At 39.8% G+C, this 26,100-nt stretch overlaps 1 protein-coding gene across 3 annotated transcripts in view; it reads right to left on the bottom strand.

Annotated features, from left to right (window-relative positions):
- The window catches only part of mprip (myosin phosphatase Rho interacting protein), a 269,104-nt gene that overhangs the window by 198,629 nt on the left and 44,375 nt on the right, over window positions 1-26,100 (bottom strand). For all 3 annotated transcript variants that reach the window (XM_052032879.1, XM_052032878.1, XM_052032880.1), the window contains exon 3: window positions 16,091-16,156. In XM_052032879.1, the coding sequence (XP_051888839.1) occupies window positions 16,091-16,156 (66 nt within the window). The remainder of the gene's footprint in view (window positions 1-16,090; window positions 16,157-26,100) is intronic.

Raw genomic sequence — 26,100 nt, 5'->3', positions numbered from 1 at the left:
GCTTGGAGGGAAGTGAAACAAATAGTCGATTTATTACAAAGTCATTCTTTATGATGGATTCTAGTAACCAGAATTAATACAAACCTCCAGATTATCAATTTTATTCACTGAGCAATACTGGAAAATGCATCTGAATGCAACTATATTCTGAGATCTAGTCTCATACACAATTACATCATGTTCACAATCTATGAAACAAAACAATGTATGTATGGATGATTAATCATTAAAGTCATTATTCAGTATTATTTACACAGCCCCTTCCAAGTCTGAGTAAATGCACTGCCTGGTACAATACAATGTTATGAGCAATTGACCTACAATGTGTGTTGAATTTACTCACCTGAGCCAGTACAGAGCAAGAAAATAAAAAGGGCTTCATTTCAATCACTTCAATTAAACACCTTCTGTGGATGAACTGAAGGCAATTGACAGAAGTGAGAAGAACACGTTAATAAGGTTAAATGCAAGAATGCATCCTTGTTCGACCCTGCTGAGAACCAAAGGATTTCAGTGTTGTCCCATCTGAGCCAATTTTACTGCACATTTAGTCTTGAAAGCATCATGCAGCTTTTCCAACAGGCATCCAACATTATTCAGAATGCCCTTGGTGAGAATGATGAAAGCAATATAAAATGGCCTTTTTTGTTCACTGCATTTCTCTTACAACACTAGTTTCAGTATATCACATCAATTGTAGATCTTCTGGTTTTTAAATCCACCTAGATTCAGGACAAATGTGTTCATTCAAAATTAGCATTTAGACCTGGACAATGAGGGCAAATACTTTTCCCTCAAAATACTTCAGTTGTTACAATTGCTGCAGTCAACTTTATTCTTATACGAGATCACAAATCTTTGCAACCCACATATCCTGGGCACAGTCCCTTCCTTCAACAGAGAGAGAGTTCAAGCAGATACTGCCAGAGCACCAACTCGCTGATGCCTGATTATTTTGGGGTAAGTGGCATTATCATCTAGACCTTTGCCAATGACAAGTCCATAGGTTTATCAAGCTGTTCCACTGTATATTCAGCTCTTCTAAGATTTATATGACAGCAAGGCTCTTTACAGTGCCTAAAGTCTCCCTGGTAACAATATCATCCACTCATCTCTCCACTTGTTACAATCACTGAGACCTCCCTGTCTTTGTTTTCAATGGAGCTGCTGATAGACCTATTACTGTTTTGAACCCATCAAACCTGCTCTCGACAATTGAATTTTCTGATGGAGCTTGACCCAGTCATCACTGGCACAGCACTAATCAATCTGTTGGACATTACTCTGGGCAGCTCTTAATGCAATCAGAGGAAAAACTTTTCAGGCCCTCATCAGGAACTTGGTCTATGCCGACCACAAGCATGCCACACTGAGAAAGACTTCCAGCAACAAATGAACAGACACACTCACACCTGTATCGTTCTGATTTGCCATCCAGAAGAATGGCCCAGAACTGTGTCATACTACCAACAATTAGCATTAATAATGTATGATTGGAGAACAGTATCGGCTTCATAATCATCAGCAATACATCACTTCATGCTCAAATCACATACATTGCAAAACAAGTGTGTGAACCAACAGCAACTATAAGAACACAAAAGTGCGTGTCTACCAAACATCAACACTGCACTACCGTACTGAGGCCTGAAGAACAAATACATGAAATGAGAAAAGGCTGCTCCATTTCCATTTTCCAGACACATTATAGATATCTCTTGGCAGAACAATGTCGCCAACTTAAATATCCTTTCATATATTCATTGCTATGCCAATGATATTTGCTGGATTGGCCATATTTACTGGATGAATGACAATCGGATTCTATGGTAAACTGGCCTGCTGGATGACAAAATCCCTGCTACAAGTATAACTGTAAGTGAGTAATGAAGAGGGTAGGAACAGCAAACAATCTGCTGGAGGAACTCAGCAGGTCGAGTAGCATCCATGGGGGTGGGGAGGTAGTGGTGTTAAGAAATGAAGATGGTGGACATTGACGGAGACAACTGGGAGACAGCACCAGATCAAAAACTTAAGGCCAATTGTTCAGGTGAGAAGCAGAAAACCTAGCTAGCTGAGACACCAATGAAAACAGGCAAAAATTTCACAGCCACTACCTTTACCTGCAGGAGGTGCAGCAGAGACTGCCATGCCAGACCTGGGTGCTTGAACCACACCAAACAATCCTCAACATGGAGTCAACCCACCAAAGCCTCAACCATTGCCCTACATAACAGTAATCTCTGGAACCTGAACCCACAACCACAAAATGCAACTGAGTGGTTAAAAAAAAATAACTAATGATCCCAATTTTGTTATTGTTTTAAAGTGAAGGCAAGTATCTTTGGAAAATTAATTCATGATTAGTCTACCTGAATATTAAAGTGTTTTCCTTTATACCAGTTCTAAAAATGCCACCCAGAATGCCTGGAAGGAACATTTGTATGAATTAATACTATATAATCATGTAATATTAACCAAAATGTGATTAAATTTTACTTAGAGGCAGTGATAAAACCATAATTAGGCATTTCGGGATTAAAAATAAGCAGCACGAGATACTGTGCAAATTGGTATCATCCAAATCATACATTTTTAAAAACAGATATAACATTGAATTTGTTCACTTATCAGCCATAACAAAACTCTGCAGCCCCACTCTCTCCACTGACTTTAGCTCTACAGACCACAAATTCAATATCACAAATGCTGCTTATGAAATGTGAGAACCATTATTTTTAAATGACTATCATAAATGGAACTCGAAGTGCCCAAACCCTAGAAAATGCTGGGAAAACAATCTTGAAACATTCAGAGTTACACGGTTTCTTCAGATCTGAGATTGCATATTTATAACTTCCAATCCATTCAAAGCAGTAATAGCACATTTCTGAATATTTTGTCTGCTGATGAATATTTCGAAGAACTTCACAGGCATGGATTTTAATAACTGAGCCACTTATTAGGCTCAAAAGTCAAAAGTAGCATTTCAATTCTACTACTCAATATCTGCTCAGCACATAGATGATCACAAAGTGAAAAACTGCAGTTGCTGGAAATATGGAATAAAAGCAGAAGTGGTAGAAATACTTGGCAATTCAGGCAACATCTACAGAGAGATAAATACTTCATGTTGTTGGCATTTCATCAGAAATCAGTTAGCACTTAACATAACTGGCATGACATGATATATTCCCAAACATTTGATCCTGAATCTTATAAAACAGAACGAACAATTTGTCTCTACACCCACCTTATCACAACTTCGTCCCTATCACAAAACCCCCACAACCTAAGAATGCCTTCCTTTAACACCATTCTCTGTTCGCAATACATCTTCCAACTTAAAGTAAGTGACATTTTGGAGGTATATTAATAATGGCATATTACATCAATTAATTATAAATACTAACAATCTTACAATGTTCTGTATTTCTCAGCTGCATAAAAGGACGTCAATCTGGTCTGCAATTGATTCAAACATTCACTTTCTTAACACAGCAGTCACACCTTGAAACCATAAAAGGGACACATGCATACATTCAGCAGAAGACTATTTTATATGATAAAACGTGAACACCATATCATCTGACTCAAGCCCTATCAGGGAGATCTACAACTTATAAATTTAAAATTATAGTAACCTGCAAAACATTTAAGAAAATATACAACTTTCTGTGTCAAAGTAACGGAAAACAAAATCCTGCAAAATCTGGCAGAAACTTACTATTTGACAGCTGATGAAATGCTCATACTTATGACATCATACCAGTCATTATCTGTAATTATGTTTCATCACTGGTAGAGTTAATCCAAAACATTCAAGAGCCACATTTCAAGTCATAATTATGCTGCAATAAAAAAAGGTTCAGTACCAGCTCATCATACTCGTACAAGTGCTAATTCTGTTTTTTAGCAGTTTTAATTTTATTATGAACGTGTTTACCCAACGGTGACTAATAAAAGACACTCTCTCAAAACATCATTACAGTCTTTATTATATAGTTTGAGTAGTAACACGTTTGGTCATTTTGGTTGATCAAAACAAAATTGAATAAGTCTCATATTTTGACAACGATCAAATTGAAAATGCAAATGCACACATATTTCAAAAGGTGTATTAACAACTCCCCCATTTCCAGGACATTCAATTAGCTGTCCCATCCCAGTCAAAGATATAATAAATGGCTTCATTGAGCATTTCAGAAAAGCTAAAATAAATTTCAACACTGCTTCCATCTACTGAAAAGCTCTAATTAAATGAGGTCAAATGCATAATTCAATTTACCACCCACTACCCTACATACCCAACTTGTATGGGCATAGGGGCCCGATTATCCAGAGTCTCCCAATCTGAGTTAAGGTATAGCGAGGCTTGACAGATGCTGCCTGAACTGTTGAATATCTCCAACATTTTACCTAACATTTTAAATATTGCCACAGTTCAAGGTGACACCCATATTTACACTAGAGGTTTGTTTGAGTCCTGTGGTGGAAAAACATTGTTGTAATCTCAGGTGTACTTGGTCATATTTTTCTTTTCAGATTTCCAGCATCTGCAGGTTTTTTGCTTTTCAACTACAATTTTTCTATTTTTGTTAATGTGTACAGTGGCCAATTATTTATGAATCAATGTTAGTTATTAAAGATTGTAAAAAGGTATGGCAACCACCAAGTATTTTAATGGATACTTGACTGAGTTGGCAGAAGATAGACAAATCACTTGTAACCTTCAAAGGAAAAGATAAAGCAGATAAGCTGGCTCCTGTGTTCAAAAGGATTACCAGAAAAGGAAAGGGCAAATTATATGACCAAGTACACATTAGATTTCAATGTTTTTCTATCACACAGGAATTAAACAAACTTCAAGCATAAATACAGGTGGCACCTTGGCAGTGGCAATATTGAGGGATATTAGCTAATTGCCAAAAATGCACTCATTGATTCAAGAGCCACACCAAAGATTCAGGTTTATAAACTACACTGAAACTTTTGGGCATATATTTGTCAGAGGTGCCATCTTCAGGATGAAATACTAAACTAATATTTCCTCTGCTGCCCTGCCCAATAGTGAAAACAAAAACAGAAAATACCGGAAACAGCAAATCAGGCAACATCTGTGGAGAGAAAAACAGTCAACATCTTGGGTCAATGATTCTTGATCATGAGAGAAAAGTGTATTTTAAGTTGCAGAGAGATGGAGGGGTAATGTCAATGACAGAGTAGAAGCAAGATTATTCGGGCTCATGTTAAGCACATTTACACTATTCCATTTTGTGCTCCCCATGCTTCCATCGACTTAGCTAATTGCAGCCAATTAACCAAAATATCTTTGGGATGTGGGAGGAAACCAGAGTACCCTGAGAAAGCTCACGTGAATAAAGTGTGCAAACTCCACACAGACAGCAATGGAAGTCAGGATTGAACCCAGATCGCTGGAATTGCATGGCAGCACTCGAGTACCTATACCACTGTGCCATCCAGAGCTTCCATACTTCTGATTTTGTTTCAGATTTCCAGTAACTACACTGATTTGCTTCAATTTTTTTTTAAAACTAAATAACTAACAGAATGTTTAAAAAAAAGTATCCATTTTGATTTATAAAGGGATGAAGGAGCTCCAACAGAAGGGAAAGGAGTAATAAATTAAGGTCTTATTGTGGCTGTCAATTAAGAGCTAATCAGCATAACTAACATGAAGAAATTAGCACCTTTATTTTTTTTAAAAACATGTTAATCATGCGCTTTCATACAAAGAAAGTTGTCTAAAATTTCAGCAGCCACATTACCCATTCTTGATCACATTTGAACAGTCCCTTTTTAATATGCATTATTGCTATCATGTTTGCTTAAAAATGACTTCTAATACAAAGTACTATCATTTTTCAAGATGCTGCCTGACCTACTGGATATTTCCAATATTCTCTACATTTCAGATTTGTTCTGCAATGTTTCTTGTTTCCTCTCTGCTATTCTCATTTGTCTTCCTCAATTGACACCAACTCCAGACATCAGCTGTATTACCAAGCTTTCGCCATCCTGTTGCAACCAGCACCAACACCATTTGTGCAGTTCAGTCTCTCATCTCACAGACCTGTTCTCTCCAGCCCTGCCCCCCTTCGCTGAAACTTAAAAACTGTTTACCTACTTTTCCTAATTTGTAACAGTGCACTACCTGAAATATTAAATCTGCTTCTCTCTCCACCGATGCCGCCTGACCTGAGTGAAATTACCAACATTTACAGTTTTTTTTTTAAAATTTAAAGTTAATTGTACTCTACAACACAGCATTTGAGTAGTTATTAATCATTCTCATCTATAAACTACAAGAAAAGTCCCTGGAAAAAAAAATTGTGGAAAGGCCCCAGAGCTAGCCAATTCCTTACCACAGGAGAATTTAGAGAAAAGCTTACACTAAGCGTGAATAGAACCAATTGAGAATGATCTTTTAAAAGCATCCAACACATTAATCTAATGGAACAGACTAATCCACATACTGTTTCATTCTAAAATAACTTAATTAAAAAAGACCCAAAGTCATAGAGAGTAAGTTCAGGACTTGCATCAGAAAGCATTCAGTGCAAAATGATTAATATCCAAAATGGTCTTTCAGTTAAGTAACAAACACTCAAGATCTCAAGTTCAAACAACTTCCCTCGTCTGTTTTTATTTCCACATTTGAAACTGATCTCAGCATCTCCGAGCTGACAACAAATCGCCTGGTGTGAATTACCATCAGGAAGTGGGTGGTGGGGTTGCATACAAAAAAAAATTAAATAAGGTACCAAGTACTGTAAATGCCTCAAACCTGTACCGCATCAAAATTAACATGATCAGAAAAGAAAACAAATTGTGATCCATTACTTTATAAGATGTAGTTGGAACGTTAATGAACAAATGATCCATTTTGTTTAAATGGAAGGATCTAATACTCCCTACTACTTTTCAATGGTTCTCTCAAACTATATCATGTTTAAACTTGAAAAAAATTAGGAGTGGTACTGTTGATCCTTCGCTTAAATTTGAAGATATTTGGAGTCCATTTATACAATATTTTCACATGATATAGATCCCCTTTCAATAACTTTCCAATTTAGAGGAACGGAGTTGACGACATTGCTCTGTTTCTACTGAGAAATTTCAGTCCAGTCTTTTTCTTTGTTTTTGTTGAAATTTTTCTGTTTAGTTTGGTTTGATATATTGTTTATAATTTTTATTATTAATTTGGGGATCTTTTTCCCCTTTTCATATATACATATAAAAAATAAATCTTTCTCTGTCCTTTCTATTATATTCATTTACTAAGAGATCATGGGATCTACAGATTTTTTTTTAATATTTTATTGTTCTTTATGATTATCTATGTCATGATTGTTCTCCTGATCTCTTTGTATTACATGTACAAACATTGAAGTTATACATTAATCTGTATTAATTTGAAAACTAATAAAAAGATTGAAAAAGAAAGATACAGTTGGAGACACACCAAGATCAACCTTGGATTATTATTAATCTACCACAATTTACAATAGCTTGCATACGTGATAGTTCTCCTAAAGACCCAACTGAAAAAGTTACAAAGACAAAACTCTATACAGGCAGTCCCCAAGTTACGATAGGTTTCCATTCTGAGAACTGTTCATAATGGAAACTGTTCCTAAATCAGAAATGAACAAAAATAGTATGTGGGAGGGGATCATGGAAACAGCTGTCACAGGACAGTGAGCAGGTACAGAAAGAGTGGCTGCCAGCCAGCCTCGCTGACTTGAGTAAGCGAGTGACACTACTCAGCTCTGCTCAGTTCAACCCAGCTCCTGATTGTTACTGTTCTGGGTGGTGGCGGTGGGGGAAAAAAAAAGGGAACAGGTACTTGGAAATGCCCCATTCCCTTCTGACTGAAGATGCCAGCATCCCCGCATCAGCTGGCAAATTGATCCCCATCCATCCTGTCTCCCAAATGCTTGTTAGTATGTATGGGGTGCCCATAAATCAGGCTTTTGTAACTCAGGGAGGACCTGTATGCACATACATTAAACAGACACAAGGAACAAGCAATGAAGGAAGACTAGGGCAAAATATGGGCAACTCGATTGCTAGGAAAAAGTGAACAATATGGTAAGGTAAAACAAGTTTTTTTTAATTGATTGAAACACTGCTATAAAAGGTACGAAAGGGAGTGGAAGAAAAATGTAATTGTTTAAAATAATTCGGTTGATTAAATGGGACTAGTACCAATAAAGTCTATTTAAATACTCGTGAAGCAATACTTGACTAAATCAGTACTAATAATTATTTAGAAGGACAACCATACCATACACGCAAGGCACTCAGGTTGGATTTTTTTAAAAAAACTAAAATGAATCCAGTCTCCATTTAATATTTTGAAAAAGTACGCAAATCTTAAGTTTGGGGGGGGGGGGGGGGGGGGGTGGGGGTGGTGGTTTGAGGGGGAGGAAAGGGAAGTAAGTAACTAAGTAAGTATAATCAGGAGCCCTTCCCCCAAATGTTCAAGTTCATTGCAGGGCTTTCTGCAAAGCAATTCAGAACAAGACAAATTTGCAACAACGAAAGTTAGGAATAGACCTGACACATTCACGTATGTGTTTGATCTGCCCATTCAAGTAGCACGTCATCAATATCTTCAATATGATTCTTCTGTTATCAGATCACATTCAACTTGCTATATATTTTTCTATTTGTGCCATATTTAATCAATTTTTCAGGATGACAGGCTGTACGAGCACAAATAATAATGCCCAAATTTCAATAATGCAGTAGTGTCAAAATTCATTGAGTATTCAAAATGAGCAAATGAGAAAGCAAAGCTTTAAATTGAAAATGCTCCATAATCAGCAAAGACAAAACAATTTGCCATCATGCAAAAAGCTATACTGAAATCTGCCATCAAAAAAAATTGCCAATTAACAATGTCAAAACCTATTAAAAATGAAAACTCTGCCATTGAACAATTTCTTGAAGGTAACTGATAGCAAATCTGTATTATATCAATTAAAACAAATATTCAACTTCTTCAATGTTCTGGTATTAAAAGTATTAACCATTGATGATGCCAACCACATTTCTTGTGCCCAGAAATAATAATTCTCAAAATTACACAATGGATGCCATATATCCCTTGGTTTTTGTGGATTCCACTGTTGATTTAAAACAAAACATGTGCCCAAAAGTTTATGAAAGCGAGTTTTAGGTATCACTGGTGTTATGGAATTAACATGCTCCAAAAACTGTATGCAAGGTGGATTTTTCTTTAAATATGGCAGTAAACAACTGACCAGAAGGGAGCAAGTAGAGGTGCACAAACTGGAAGCAAATTATCTAAATAATCCTTTTGATCTGGTACAGTCTGTGTACAACAAAACATCAAGCTGCAAAATAATCTCAAACATATAAATACAATCTCAATGCAGATGAAATGCAAAAAGCCAGCCAGCCAGTTAGGATACATTGGTATCCAAAATGTCAAAGTTCATTAACAGGATGTTTCATTACCAAATTTAATCAAGGTTCTTTGACAAAGATATGCCTGTCTCAAGGATAACTTCCTTCCCAGGCTGATACAATTATTCCCAATTTTGTTGCAAATTCAAATTACAGATGTTCCTGACTTCAGAATATCCAAGAGGATGTTTCCATTGGCTGGTGCGTCTAAAATGAGGTGTCGCAGTCTCAAGCTAGGTGGTCAAGAAGTTGAAGACAGAAGAATTCACCAAGAGGGTGGTAAACTTGTGGAAGACACTACCACAGAGGGCTACAGTGGTCAAGTTACAGGCAATAGCCAAGGAGAAAGGTAAAATTTCCCAATGAAAAAGGCAACAGGGGGTACAGAGAGAGAGAGAGAGAGCGCAAGAACATGTTAAGTTGGATGATTGGACTGTACTGCTGGAGCAAGCTCAAAGGGAAAATGGCCTCCTCCAGCTCCTAGTTTCTACCCTTCTGTTTTTATCAATAGAAATAACATTCAAACCCGGGAGCTCTGAACCACAAAGGGAACAAAGAGCAACCAGAAATTATATTGGCACTCAAGAGAAACAAAACAGATCACAACAAAAAAAAAATCTTCTCTCACAGGATCAATGAAAAATTAAAGACATTAAAAAATTAACAATGGCAGAACAGAACATGTTAAATTTGCACATTACTAAACTTCCATTTCGAAACTGCTGGCTTCAGATTTGGAAGCCAAAAGCCAACCACAAAGCTCCTATTCTTATAGACACAATGGCCAGATTTTCCTGTGCTAATTTCCTCTGCACGTTCCCAGAGCAGATGAAAAGAATATATTAAAATACTGTCAGATATTTTATTTATAAATTACAATCAAAGGAAAAACACTGAACTTAGCTCACGGTATGAAAACCACTTCTATTACACTACCAATGATCCCAAAAATAAACATCAAGAAAACACCATAACTCTTTTCAACTGAAAATACCCACATGGCAATCAAGTTGGGTTTCTCAATACTGAAAGTACTTAACAGGTTAGGCAGCCTTCCTGCAGAAAAAGTTAATTTTTCAAGTTGATGAGCTTGCATTGGAACTGAAAACCTGCAGATGGAGACAATTTATAGTTATGGAGGAAAGGGTGAGAGGCAAAGAAAACAAAAGTAAAATTCTGTGATAGGTGAGAGGCCAGGGGTGCGAGTGAAACACACTGCCTGAAAGAGTGGTAAAGGCTTCTAAGTAATAAAAGGTACATCTGGAGCAGGTATAAAAAGTAGACGGTGAATGAAATTTGAAGTACCAAAGAGAGAAAGAAAAGTAGCGCCGGACTGAATACGTGCAAAATGGCTGATTATCTGAAATTGTTGAATTAAATGTTGGCACATAAAAGTCTTCATGGCTGAAGTCAGAAGATCATATGCTGTTCCTCCAGCTCGGTTGAGCTTTGTTAGAATAGTCTAGGAGGCCAAAGACCAAGGTCAGATCGGGAGTGGTAGAGAAATAAAGTGACAAGCAACTGGAAACTCACTGTCGCCTTTGAGGACTGAATGGAACTATTCGGCAAAGTGGACACCCAATCTTAATTTGGTTTCCCCAACAGATCAGAGATCACAACATGAGCACCGAGTTCAATATCATCTTCTTAAGTTTGATTTGAGTTCAGTATGCCATATTGGAAACAAAACAAATAAATTGCTGCTTCACCCTGAAGTGTTTGAATTCCTGGGCAACAGGAAGGAAAAAGTCCAAATGTTGTCTTGCCCACATTGCATGAATAGGTGCCATGAGAGGTGGAATGAGTATTGGTGGAGCTGGAAGAGTGGAAGCATCACAGAGGAAATGATCTCTCCAGAACTCAAAAGGGGAGAGAGGAAGATATTTCTACTAGTGGCATTAGAGATGTTGGGAATTACATAGATTGATCTACTGAATAGAGGCTGGTGGAGTGGATAGCAAGGACAAAGTAATACTACCCTTATTCTGGGCCGGAGGCAAGGAGCTGAGAGCAGAAACACAGGAAATAGAACAGCTGTGGTTAAGAAGCCTGTCAACTATGGTGAAGGGGAAACCAGTATGAGGGAAAAGGAAGACCATGCAAAAACAATGGTGTTCAAGATGACACTGCCAGAACAGGTGCAACTGAAACTAGGAGAATGGAATAGTGTCTTTGCAGAGAACAGAGTGGAAGGAAGTTGCTGTGGGAGTTTGTGCCTGTTGTGGATACTGGTTGCCAAGTTATCCCCTGAAATAGAGATAGAGAAACTAAGGGAAGAAGTTAGAGATGGACCGTGAAAGGGACACCAAAATGGAAACTGGCAGAAAATGTTGTGTACTCAAGGAGGAACAGCACACATCATCACTGTACCAGAAAAAGAGGCAAGAAAGTTGGATTGAAACAAGGAAAGTTCTATGTATCCCACAAAGAGACAGGCATAGCTTGGACCTATTGCATTTCCTATAGCTGCTTCTTTGATTTAGAGGAAATAACGGAGTTAAAGGAGGAGTTGATCAACGTCAGAACAAATTTAGCCTGATGAAGTAGGGTTTCAGAGGTAAGGCTAGACTACCACTTAGTGTGTTGCCAAATGTGGATTGGACAACCACTTCACAGATTACCTCTATTCAGTCCTCAAGAGTGACTGAGTTTTCAGTTGCCTATTTCTTTAAATTCTCTAGCTGATCCATAATCCATGTTAATGTACAAGCCTAAACGTGTACACTTGGGAACAAAAGATGGTTTCCTTCAGCAGAGAAAGACCTACTAGTATTCACTATTGAGGATCATAAATTCCATGTTTAAAAACAATAAATTGAATTATCAAACTCCTAAAGTACATTCAAAAGCAACACATCCAATTGAAGTTAGCCACATCAAGCTGGTTGATTTAGCTATTACAATAATTTGAACACTTTCCCCAAATATTAAAACTGCAAATTTGAAGTGTTCAAATCTTAGTGAGATGAAGTAAATTTGTTAAATGTTAACCGCAGGAGTAAATACAAATGACAAGCTTCACAAAGTCAAAGTACAAGAGACTTAATGATTCCTCAGTCTTTGTTGTATTATGCTTAAGTGCATGGGGAAAATAAAGGAATAAAAAGTTTAAATATTAATACTTTTCTGTCAGTGTTCAAACCACAGATTGGAAAACATATCAACAGCTGGATTGCAACGGTTTAGCAAGTTAGAGGAAATAAGATAGTTTTAATGCTCTATTCATCTTTAATGTGTGACAATATGAAATTGAGTGCAATTCCTATCTTATACCATTTATTACTTTTTCTTCTTTCAATGACCTGTTGAAGCTTTCACTCTTCAAGCCAATATTTCCTGTCTGTAATACTAACAGTCCTCCTACTGCTTGTAATGCACTCTGAACAATAGGTCTCCCAGCTGGTGGGCTATTTAATTAAGGCACTTAAGGTGGTCACAGAAAGTGTGACAACTGAACCAAGGAGCAATTTTGGAACATGCAGATATCTAAGAATGAAATACAGACCTGACCACAGAGCACCATCAGACCATCTTTCTCTGCACAATTTTTTTTAAAAATATACATTTCCTGAACAATCCAATGGGATGTTTTCTTCAAGTCTTTCATTCTTTTACAAAGTAAGCCTTAAAGCTAAAGCACAGTGCATCATAACATGAATACTAAATAATTTATCTTATTTCTCAAAAACATAGGTGCTGTCCTCTAGCCTCTTCTTCTAAGAACCATTTTCTTAAACCCATTTTTTCCTACTGCTGTCACCTTGATCTTGTAGCATGAGGAACTAGAATTCTGTCAAAGATGACCTATTCAGACATTTCTGCTGAACTTCCCTCCAGTCATTCTTAAGTCAACCTTTGACCCTGGTTTTCCAATTCTACATCTTTCCAATTTCTCTCAATTTTGAGCTCTTCCTGTTTGCAAGACTTAACTATATCTTTGCCATTTTTCCCTAAAGAATGCTAAACATTTTCCACACAGTTTGAATCATCCAGTTGAAAATGCTTTGCCCTAAAGTCCAAAGTAACTTAAAATACTCATTGCATTCAAATCCCTCATCTCTGTAACCTCTTCCAGCTCAGTAAACCATGAGATGTCTGAATTCTTCCAGCTCTCACCTCCTTTTCTACTCTCCTGATGTCCTTTGCTACAGTACTGAAAACTGATGGGTGGCTGAGAGCAAGGAAATACGGGCTCAATTGAACTGGAAGGAAGGATAAGGTGCAGGGGTATGGGGAGGGTGGAGTGGTCAGAGTGAGGGAAGGAGGCAGACAGACAAGGAAAGAAATGAAAGCAAGAGCGTGAGATGTTCATTAGTCCCAGTGCTTGTTTGCTTTCCCTCCCCTTCAACTCCCTTTACCCACTCCATTCCTCCTCTTTCATTGGTTCCCACTGTTAAGTAGAAAGCACTGCAATTGCTGCCTGAGCCAAGGGTAGGTACTTGAATCCCTGGATTTCCGCAGAGTCAGATTAGTATTGTTGCCGCTCCCACTCCTGATTAATGCATGTTATCTAAGCAGTGGGGCATAATGGAAGGGGAGGCCAACTAGTAGCAAAAGGCAGACATCAGTGATGAAATTTTCTGTCATCTCTAATGCCTTTGAAGATCAAGACTCAAACCGTGTACTATAGACATGGCCTACTGGGCAGCAGTGATTCCAGTCCTCGACACATGAGAAATGGAAAGAGTAACACTGGCATCTCTAGGCACTGAAGTACCACCGACACCTCCTGTAAAGTGTTCCAAAAGTACTTGAGGGATAATCAAACCATCAACATCCTCTCTTAGGGCAACATCTACAGCATCAAGGCTCTAGTCACCTTCAGCCAGCTCTGATGCACAGGTCACGTTTGTACAGCCAACACCACACACCCAAAACAGGCAATCTAAAGTGAGCTCTGCTACAGAAAGATTACCAGAGAACTGAATAAATGATTCCATATTCTCAAAACTCCTTTGCAAAAGGAGTAAGGCCCTCACTGCCTTGTGGGAATTCTTCAACTGTTCAAGAATGAGGAAGAGCCATCTAACCTGTCTAATACTCTATGCCCCACTGTGGCAAGAGTCTACAGAACCCTAATCAGCAACCTCCAAACATAAGAACACAAGAAATTGGAGGAGTAGGCCATCTGTCCCATCGAGCCTGCTCTGCCATTCAATAAGATCATGGTTGATCTGACCACTGACTCAGCTCCAGCTACCTGCTTTTTCCCCATAAGCCTCAATTCCCCTACTATGCAAAAATCTATCTAACTGTGTCTTAAATATATTTGATGAGGTAGCCTTCATTACTTCCCTGGGCAGAGAATTTCAGAGATTCACTACTCTGGGAAAAGCAGTTTCTCCTCCTCTCAGTCCTAAATCTACTCCCCCGAATCTTGAGGCTACGTCCCCTAGTTCTAGTCTCACCTACCAGTGGAAACAACATTCCTGCCGCTATCTTATCTACCCCTTTCATAATTTTTTGTTTCTCTATAATGTCCCCTCTCATTCTTCTGAATTCCAGCGAGTATAGTTCCAGGTGACTCAATCTCTCCTCATAGGCTAACCCCCTCATCTCTGGGATCAACCTGGTGAACCTCCTCTGCACCACCTCCACAGCCAGTGCATCTTTCCTCAAGTAAGGAGACCAAAACTACACTCAGTACTCCAAGTGCGGCCTCACCAGTACCCTGTACAGTTGCAGCATAACCTCCCTGCTCTTAAATTCAATCCCTCCAGCAATGAAGGCCAGCATTCCATCTGCCTTCTTGATAACCTGTTGCACCTGCAAACCAACCTTTTGCAATTCATGCACAAGTACTCCCAAGTCCCTCTGCGCAACAGCATGCTGCAATCTTTCACCATTTAAATGATGATCTGATCTTCTATTTCTCCTTCCAAAGTGGATGACTCACATTTACCAACGTTGTGCTCCATTTGCCAGACCCTTGCCCACTCACTTAACCTATTTATCTCACTCTAACTTGTATCTATAACCCACAAAACTGGAGCGAAAGCAAGTCATCCTTGAGGGATTGCCTAATGAGGGTCGTTGTCACCTTTACTCCTTAAAGTTTCCATTCTCTTTTTGTTTCCGTGATCCCTTTATGCTTCTGCCAATCCAATCCTTAATGGTGAAATGCTTCTTTTTCATTTCTCACGCCACTCAGTGCAAAACATTTTCTACTTTGTGTCAGCTAATGTCCTTTTGTTAAGATTCCTTTCAGAAATTGCAAATGGAATGAAACACTGCATTTATCTGGAAATATCCCCCCATCTAACCTAATGCTAAAGATAGTTGGGCCCAGGATCCCAACCCAAACCTCTGTTCCAATATCCTGGGCTGGAATGTTTGGCCTCCAACCCACTGTAATAACAGCCAGATGCAACACCAGCCAATGGAGAGTCTGCCCCAAGTCCCAATATTACTAGAGCTCCAAGATACCAAATTTAGTCAAATTCCATCCTGACGTAACCATTGATACATCTCAAATTCAACTCCTCCTTCATCCATATTTGGAACAAAGTCATAATGAGGTGTGGAACTGAGCTGATGTGCAGGAATCTAAATGGACCACTGCTGAGCATGGTGTTTCTTGATGGCATTCTCCCCATCACTTTGCATGATTGATCAAAGAAACATTACTTACTGATTCATCCAAGGCAAAACGAAGACAGCCATGCTCATATAACACAAAGAATCGGCGCTGCCATTTCTAAAAATTGGGGCAGAAGAACAGAGAACAATTACAGACTGAGCATCTCAACAAATCCATTCAACATCTGAATTATTCCATGAAAAATATCTTGAATACTTGAAACGTAGAAGCAATAAAGCTTAGTAGTTCAGTTTAAGGCATGTTAAGTATCAATCTCCTTTATCCCCCAATTGGAATACTTTTCAATCACCTTTCTGCACATCACCAAACCCCTCCGCTAACACAGCAGATGCAAGGGTAAGAGAGAACAATCACACTCATGACAAATAAAAGTTCATGAAAATTCAAGTGAGCTTTTATTAGAATCAGAATTTTTATGAAAAGCTATAGGAATTATTCCCTTGACATGCATATTTTTGTCATGCAAAATCTGAAATAGACAAAACATAAGACAAGGTTTGTGAAGTCGACTGATGTGGCAGCATATTTGCAAATCTAGTAGTTCCTCAGATTATAACCTTAGAAAATTTCTTATTTTAAAGACAGCTTCAGTTTAAGAACTTCTCTCACTCCTACCTTGGACAATCATGTAATAATGACTAATGGATTGTTTAACATACTGCTTCTTAACATTTTACAAATTTAAAATGATATCTTCCTTTATTTTGTTAATGAGAACAAATTGAGCTTATCTTCATCAACCAAAACCCCATGTCTTCACCCCATCTTCCCCCCACGCCCCCCACCCCTCGAGTTCTTCTCCCGAAACATTTTCTTCTGAGAATCCCTCTACGAATGCTGCAGCAATAAAGGAAGCCTCAGCTATATTCAGCAGTTCCCACACTATTTTAAGTAGTTAATGAGAAACAGAAATAGAATCAAGACTATTGAGCCCCTCATTCCTGCTTTTCATTCAACAAGATTTTAGCTAATATTTTACCTGGTGCTCTTTTCCTGTGTTAAACCACATGTCCTTTACTATCCATTATTTCTACCCATCTCCATCTTTAGTAATACTCAATCAATGAGCCTTCATAGCTCAAAGATTTACAACACTATGGTGAAAGAGTTTCTTTTCATCCCAGTCCTGAATAGCCAATTCCTTATATTGTAACTGTAACTCTTCTTTCTTAGATACCCCAGCCAGGGAAAACATCATTCCTTCATCTATGCTGTCAAGCCCAACAAGAATTTTATGCACATCAATGAGATCACCTCTCAGTCATTGAAACTCAAGAGTATAAATGAGAACAGAAGATTCTAGAAATACTCAGCAGTTCAAGCAGCACCGACAAAAAGCAAAGTGGAATTAACATTTCTGGTTTGAGACCCTTAGTCGGAACCAGGAAAAAGCAAAAACAAGTTAGCTTTCAGTTGCATAGAAGGTGAGGCCAAGGGTAAAATGGGCAGAACAAGTGAAATATCTCTGGTAGGATAAGATCAAATAGGGTAAAACGGCAGTTACAATCAGATTATGCTTCTTGTCCGTGTTATAGTGTTGTTAATAGCAAGATGTCCAGCTGGTCATGGAGCTATACAACATGGAAACAGGCCCTTTGCCCTAACTCATCCCTGCCAACCAAGATGCCTATATACACTAATCCCATTTGCCTGTATCCCTCTAAACCTTTCCTATCCAGAAACTGAACTGGAGTAGCCATATACACAATATGGCTACCAGAACAGGTCAAAGGCTCGGAATCCTGTGGTGAATAACTCACCTCCTAACTTCCCAAAGTCCATTCACCATCTACAGTCTTAAGCCAGGAGTGTGATGGAATATTCTCCACTTGTCTGAATGAGTGCAGCTTCAATAACACTCAAGAAGCTTGACACTATACCGGACATAGAAGCCCACTTGATAGGCACCCCACCCACTAGTCACTCACTCCACCACTGATGCACAAGAGCATCTTGTACCATCTATAAGATGCACTGAACAACTCACCAAGACTGCTTAGACAGAACCAATACTATTGTGGAGAGATACGTCTGCAACAGGTAGACTGATGAGGACGAGATCAAGTAGGTTTTTGCCCTCTTTTTGGTTCCTTCACTGTCTGCTGCAGACCCAATCTAGCAGCAATGTCTCATACAACTCGACTGGCTCAGTCAGTTGTATTGCTACCAAGCCACTCTTGGTGATCAACATTTAAGACTCCACCCAGAGTACATTCTGTGCCTTTGCCACTCTCAGTGCTTTCTCCAAGTGGTGTCCTACATGGAGTAGTATTGATTCATTAGCAGTGGAGGGATGGTAGGTGGTAATCAGCAGATGACAAGAGAGACTGCAGATGCTGGAATCTGGAGCAATAAACAGTAGGACCATAGAACAATACAGCACAATACAAGCCCTTCGGCCCACCATGTTGTGCCGACCTTTAAACCACGCCCAAGACTAACTAATCCCTTCCTCCCTACTTTAAATTCCTCCATATGCTTATCTAACAATCTCTTGACCTTGACCAATTTATTAGCCTCCACCACCACCCCAGGCAGCGCATTCCATGCGCCAACCACTCTGGGTGGAAAAACCTCCCTCTGACATCTCCTTGAACTTCCCACCCATTACCTTAAAGCCATGCCCTCCTGTATTAAGCATTGGTGCCCTGGGAAAGAGGCACTGGCTGTCCACTATCTATTCCTCTTAATATTTTGTATACCTCTATCATGTCTCCCCTCATCATCCTCCTCTCCAAAGAGTAAAGCCCTAGCTCCCTTAGTCTCTCCTCATAATCCATCCTCTCCAATCCAGGCAGCATCCTGGTAAATCTCCTCTGCACCCTTTCCAACGCTTCCACATCCTTCCAATAATGAGGCAACCAGAACTGGACACAGTACCCCAAGTGTGGTCTAACCAGAGTTTTGTAGAGTTGCATCATTACCCCGCAGCTCTTAAACTCGATCTCATGACTTATGAAAGCTAACAACCCATTAGCTTTCTTAACTACCCTATCCACCTGTGAGGCAACTTTCAGTGATCTGTGGATATGAACACCCAGATCCCTCTGCTCCTCCACACTCCCCAGAATCCTGCCATTAACTTTGTACTCTGCCTTGGAGTTAGTCCTTCCAAAGTGTACCACCTCACACTTCTCCAGACTAAACTCCATCTGCCACTTGTCAGTCCAGCTCTGCATCCTATCAATATCCTTCTGCAAGCTTCAACAGCCCTCCACACTATCCACACCACCACTGACCTTTGTGTCATCTGCAGACTTGCTAACCCAGCCTTCCACCCCCTCATCCAAGTCATTAATAAATATCACGAAAAGTAGAGGTCCCAGAACACCACTAGTCACAGCCCTCCAATCTGAATGCAATCCCTCCACCACAACCCTCTGCTTTCTACAGGCAAGCCAATTCTGAATCCATACAGCCAAGCCTCCCTGAATCCCTTTGCCTCTAACCTTCTGAAGAAGCCTACCATGCAGAACCTCATCAAACACCTCACTAAAATCCACGTAGACCACATCTACTGCACTACCCTCAATCTTCCTGGTCACCACCTCAAAGAACCCTATCAGGCTTGTGAGGCAAGATCTTTCTTCCCTTCACAAAGCCATGCTGGCTGCCCCTAATCAGTCCATGATTCTCTAAATGCTCAAAGATCCTATCTCCAAAAATCCTAACAGCTTGCCCACCACAGATGCAAGGCTCACTGGTCTCTAATTCCCTGGACTATCCCTACTACCTTTTTTGAATAAGGAGACAACATTTGCCACCCTCCAATCCTCTGGTACCAATCTGCTGGAAGAATTCAGCAGGTTGAGCAGCATCTGTGGCGGGGGGGGGGGGGGGGGGGGGTGGAATTGTTGACATTTCAGGTCAAAACCCTGCATCAGGACTGTGTCTAGAGTTATATATAGGCCCGACCAGGTAAGGATGGCAGATTTCCTCCCCTACGGGACATTAGTGAACCAGATGGCTCTTTACATTGAATGGTTTTCATGGTCATCATTATAATTCCAGAATTCAAATTCATCATCGTTTACCTGCCATGGTGGGATTTGAATCCATGTCCCCAGGACTTTGCCTTGAGTATCTAGATTATTAATTTTGTGCCATCATCTCCCCTAAATACAACAAATCTTCTGGTTCCACATTGTTCCGCTAGATACAACCTCAAAACTCTAGTTTTGTTGATTATGAGCTCCTTTTTGCAAGTCCATGTTGACTCTCTCTCAATTATTTTTGTTCCTCTTAGGTGCCCTGTTACTACTTCTTTAATAATACTTTTAACATTTCCACTACTACTCATATCAGCTTAACTGGTCTATGTTTTTCCCCCACTCTCTCGAAAATGAGTGGTATTCCAGAATCTATAGAATTCTGGAAGATGACAACCAATACATCTACTATCACCATTGTTAGCCCTTTCAAAATTTTGGTATGCAGGTCATCAGAACCTGGTGATTTATTGACTTTTAGCTCCATTAAATTTCATCAATAATTTGTGCACTAATGCTCATTACTTTCAGTGCATCATTTTCCCCCAAAAACTTTTTTTCTGCACCTGTACTGGAATGTTTGTTTCTTCTTCCATTTGGGAGACCATTGGGATCTCTTCTGGGGGTAGAGGCAATGTGTACAGGAGGGATAGGTTGCACTTGAACCAGAGAGGGACCAATATCTCTGCAGCAAAATTTGCTAATGCTACACAGGAGGGTTTAAACTAGATTGGCGGTGGGGGGTGGGGGGGACTCTGAGCAGAAGCAAGCATGGGATAAGGAGTGGCCAACAAGAGCAAGTTTAGTAATCAGGACAGCCAAGGGCACAGTAAAGGAATACTCACTTCAACTGCATTTATTTCAATGCACAAGGCTTAACAGATAAAGCGGATGAACTGAGAGCATGGATTGGCTTTGGGGACTGATATGTTATAGCCTTAACAGAAACATGGCTGAGAGAAGGGCAGGACTGGCAGCTCAATGTTCCAGGATATGGATGTGACAGAGGTACAGGGAAGCGAGGAGCGGGTGTTGCCTTTTTGATCAGGGAGGACATAACAGCAGCGGTTAGAGATGACATTCTTGGGGGAATTGTTCAGTGAGGCCAAATGGGTAGAACTTAGAAACAAGAAGGGGAGGGTCACTCTAGTGGGGCTGTATTATAGGCCCCCCCCAATAGTCAGTGGGAACTTGAGGAGTAGGTGTGTCGAGAAATTACTCAGTTTTAAGAACAGGATTGTATTAGTGGGAGATTTTAATTTCCCCAGGACTGACTGGAACACCCAGAGTGTTAAGGGCATGGCAGGGTGGAATGTGTGAAATCTGTCCAGGGGAAAGTTTGCAGAGTCGATATGTAGAGGGCCCTACCAGGGAGGGTGCAATACAGAACTCCTCTTAGGGAACGAGGCAGGGCAAGTAACTGAAGTGGCAGTCAGGGAGCACTTTGGTTCCAATGACTATAATTCTATTACTTTTAAGGTAGTGATGGAAAAGGATAGGACAGGTCCACAGGTTAGGGTCCTAAATTGGAGCAGGGCTAATTTTGGGGGAATTATGCAGGATCTAGCAAAGGTTGATTGGGTGAGCCTGTTTGAAGGGAAAGGTAAGTGGGAGGCTTTTAAGAGTGTGGTATCAAGAGTCCAGGGGCACCATGTTCCTGCTAGGGTAAAGGGTAAATCTGGCAAGTTTAGGGAACTCTGCCTGATGAGATATTGAGGACTCTGGTCAAGAAAAAGGAAGCATACATTAGGTTTAGGAGGTGGGGGACAAGAGAATCCCTTGATTCCTACAAAAAGATTAAGAAATCAGGAGGGTAAAGAAAGGGTATGAGATGGATTTGGCAGGTAAGGTTAAGGAAAATTCCAAGAGGTTCTATACCTATACTGTGTAAAAGTGTGGCTAGGGAGAGAGTAGGTCCCCTTAGAGATCAGCAGGGCCACCTATGTCTCGAGCCACAGGAGATAGGTGGAATTTTTAACAAATATTTCTCCATAGTGTTTACCAAGGAGAAAATCATGGTTGCTCAAGAGATAAAGGAAACAAGTGGAGATGTTTTGGATGACATTCATATTAGCAGGGAGAAGCTATTTGTAGCCTTGCAGCACATTCAGGTGGATAAATCCCCAGGGCCTGACTGAGTGCATCCTCATACTTTGCAGGAGGCTAGAGAAGAAATTACAGAGGCCCTTGCAGAGATATTTGCTTCATTGTTAACCACTGATGAAGTTCCCAAAGACAGGAAGGTAGGTAATGTTGTTCTGTTATTGAAGAAAGATAGCAGGGACAAGCCAGGGAACTACAGGCCAGTCAGCCTGACATCAGTAGTGGGGAAGTTACTGGAATTCTGAGGGATAGGATCTGTCAGCATTTAGATAGACAGAGTCTGATTAGGAGTCAGCATGGCTTTGCACATGGAAAGTCATGCTTAACAAATCTTTCAGAGGTTTTTGAAGAGGTAACCAAAAAGGTAGATGAGGGTAGGGGAGTGGATGTTGTCTCTTTGGACTTTAGCAAGGCCTTCAACAAGGTCCTGCACGGTAGACTGGTCTGGAAGGTTCAGTCCCAGGGAATCGAGGGAGAGCTAGTTAGGTGGATTCAAAATTGGCTCAGGAGGTAGGATGCAGAGGGTGGTGGTCCAAGGCTGTTTCTCAGAATGGAGGCCAGTGACTAGTGGTGTGCCACAGAGGTCGGTGTTGGGACCCTTGTTATTTATATAAATGATTTAGATGCGAATGCACAAGCCTTGATCAGTAAGTTTGCAGATGACACAAAATTAGGAGGTGTTGTTGATAGTGAAGAAGGTTATCGTAGATTACAGTGGGACCTCGATCAGTTAGGGAAGTGTGCCAAGCAGTGGCAAATGGATATCAATACACATTAGTGTGAAGTGATGCATTTTGGAAAATTAAACCAGCATAGGATTTATACTATGAATGGTAGGGCACTAAGGAGTGTAATGGAACAGAGGGACCTAGGAGTACAAGTGCACAGTTCGTTGAAAGTGACACAGGTAGAGGGGGTGGTGAAAAACACATTTAGCACACTAGCTTTTTAATCAGTTAGGGCATTAAGTATAGGAGTAGGGACATTATTTTGCAGTTGTACAAGTCATTGATGAGGCCACACTTGGAGTACTGTGTACAGTTTTGGTCATCCTGTTATATGAAAGAAATGGTTAAACTGGAAAGAGTACAAACAGAGATTTACAAGGATGCTGCCAGGATTAGAGGGCCTGAGTTATAGGAAGAGGATGGTCAGGATCGGTCTTTATTTCTTGGAACATCGGAGAATGAGGGCAACCTTACAGAGATGTTTAAGGTTATGAGAGGCATTTCCCTAGGGTACGGGAATCCAAAACTATCCATGCTGTACAGCTCTAACTGATTCATTTCCCTGTCATTTCTTCATTTCCTAATATAATTTCCTCTGTTTATAAAGGAGCTACACTAACTTTTGCTAATCTTTGACTATCTCTTTAGAAACTTTTATAGTCTGTTTGTTTCTTGCTTCTCATATTTTACTTTCCCCTATTATTCATCCTTTGCCAAATGCTGAAATTTTTCTAATCCTCCTGTTTCCTGCTTTTTTCAACATCCCATCTTAACCATCAGACCTCCTCCTCCTCATTTTCCATTTACACCTCTCTTCAAAGGGGTTAAATATGGCCAGATATTTAACACTGAAACTTGATCACTTGCAGCCACACTATTACATCATAGCCATTTATTTTATGTGCACTATCAATTTGTCCTTCTTGTTAGAAAAGCTTCATGCATTCAGATAAAGCTTTCTATTTTTGTCAATTTACCATTTTCCCTATTCTGACTGGAGTATGTTTGTTCTGTCTTGTCACTTCCCAACACATCCCAGTTCTCATTACCCATTTTGCTACCCTGCACTATTGCCTTGTTCTTTAACATTATAATTTTCACCTTACTCAAAAACCCTCCCCATAACCTTAAATCCTTATCTACAGCTCCAGTTATTTGATGCACTTGGGTAACTATCCCATCTTGATTCACATGGTCTATCCCAAAAGAAGAGTTTCCACTTTCCTCAGTGCTGATGCAAATATCCCCATGAATTGTAATCCATTTCCCTCACACCCATCTTTGAGCCATTCATCCAATATGACTGAGATATTATTGAACTTATTGACTGAGGTTCTCCTTTTTAATTTAGATCCTAGTTGCTTATATTCCTTCTAGCAGGATGTAATTCTTAATTCAATTTATGTTGTTAAATCCCACAGGGACTACAACATCTACTCTTTCATCTCCCACTCTTCAGTCATGTAAAGAATAACTGGCACAAGGAAAGCAACAAAGTCTTTGCAACAGGATCATGGCCACAGAGAATACTATTGATCCCTCTATCTATACTATCCCCATCACCATTCCATTTCACTTGAATGGACCCTTGTTGCCCAGTCTGGGGTCAGTTCACTCATCTGCCTGAGCTCACTGCTCTTGTCCATGAAGGCTGCATCATTTCATAACTGTCGGACAAGTGCAAGGGCTTGGGCTCATCCAACATTGCCTCTGATCCACACAAGTAGCCCCTCAGTTACACCTTGCCTCAAATTCTGCAGCACTTAATTTATGAGCTATGGCTGTTTCTTGAAGTAAACTTTCCAAGTAATTTTTCCCTTCCCTGATACATGGGAGTGTCCAAATCTGACTCCAATTAATCAACTGAGCCAAATATTCCTTAAGATGCAAACATTTACAGCTGGTGTAATCACCATGGATCTCAGTCAATGAAAGCAGCCTTTATGGATGAGCACAAAGCATATAAAAGTGATGAGCAAATTTACATCAGAGGTCCATTGAAACTCCCACATACCCATCTTAATTTTATTTAAATTATATCAACAACTGTTTATATCTCTTATTACAATTCTGTCTAATCGCTAAACTAATTTCAAAATATCAGATTTACTCAAATGGATGCAATGGATTATAATTTAAAGCAAACCTCTTTAAATTGAAAATGACAATTTCAGCTAGATAATTTCAGGCACACCATCAGATTAACTCTGAACCAAGAACACACTATGCTTTTCTAATTCTGAAGTGTTTTCTTTAAATACTGGAATTGGTTTATTATTGTTACATGTACCAAGGTACAGTGAAAAACTTGTCTTGCATACCATTCAATAGAAAGAGTAGACAGTCAGCGCCTCCTTCCCAGGGCACCAATGCTCAAGACGAGAGGTCATGGCTTTAAGGTTATGGGTGGGAGGTTCAGGGGAGATGTCAGAGGGAGGTTTTTCACCCAAAGAGTGGTTGGTGCATGGAATGCATTGCCTGGGGTGGTGGTGGAGGCAGATACATTGAACAGGTTCAAGAGCTTGTTGGATAGGCATATGGAGGAACGTGAGATAGAGGGATATGCGGGAGGAAGGGGTTAGGTAGTGTGAGGGTGGTCTGATGGACAGCATGACACGGTGGGCCGAAGGGCCTGTTTTGTGCTGTATGGTTCTATGGTCCTTGCCTCAACGGACCTTGCAACTAAAGTCCACACATTGAAGCTGACATTCATATACGAGTCACAAACTTGCAACAAAAGACTTGATGACTTACACCCTAGGGTTGTGAAGGTGATGGCATAGAAATTGAATGTACTTGGCATGATCCAAAATTTTGCAGATTCTAGAACAGTTCCCAGAGATTGGAAAGAAGCAAATATAACATGATTATTTAACAAAGGAGAGAAAGAATATGGTGAACCAAAGAATAGTTATAGCTCGACATCAGTAGTAGGGGAAATGTTGGAATCTATTATTAAGAAAATGGTAAAAAGGCACTTAGAAATAATAGTGATGAGCAGAGTCAATATTATTTTATGAACAATGAAATCATGTCTGATAAATTTTTTTTGAGTTGTAGTAGAATATGATAAATAAGTTGGTGTGGTGTATCTAGACTTTTAGCAAGCCTTTAAGCTGTCACACAAAAGCTCACTAAAACAATGCTAGAACCTATGGTAATGAGGAAAATCTGCTGGAGCACGTTGAAGATTGGTTAACCATCCAAACAAAAACCAGGG

This window comes from Pristis pectinata, chromosome 18 (genome assembly GCF_009764475.1).
Source record: "Pristis pectinata isolate sPriPec2 chromosome 18, sPriPec2.1.pri, whole genome shotgun sequence".
NCBI lineage: Eukaryota > Metazoa > Chordata > Chondrichthyes > Rhinopristiformes > Pristidae > Pristis > Pristis pectinata.
Note: the sequence above shows the minus strand (reverse complement) of the source record. Positions and strands in the feature narration are given on the sequence as shown.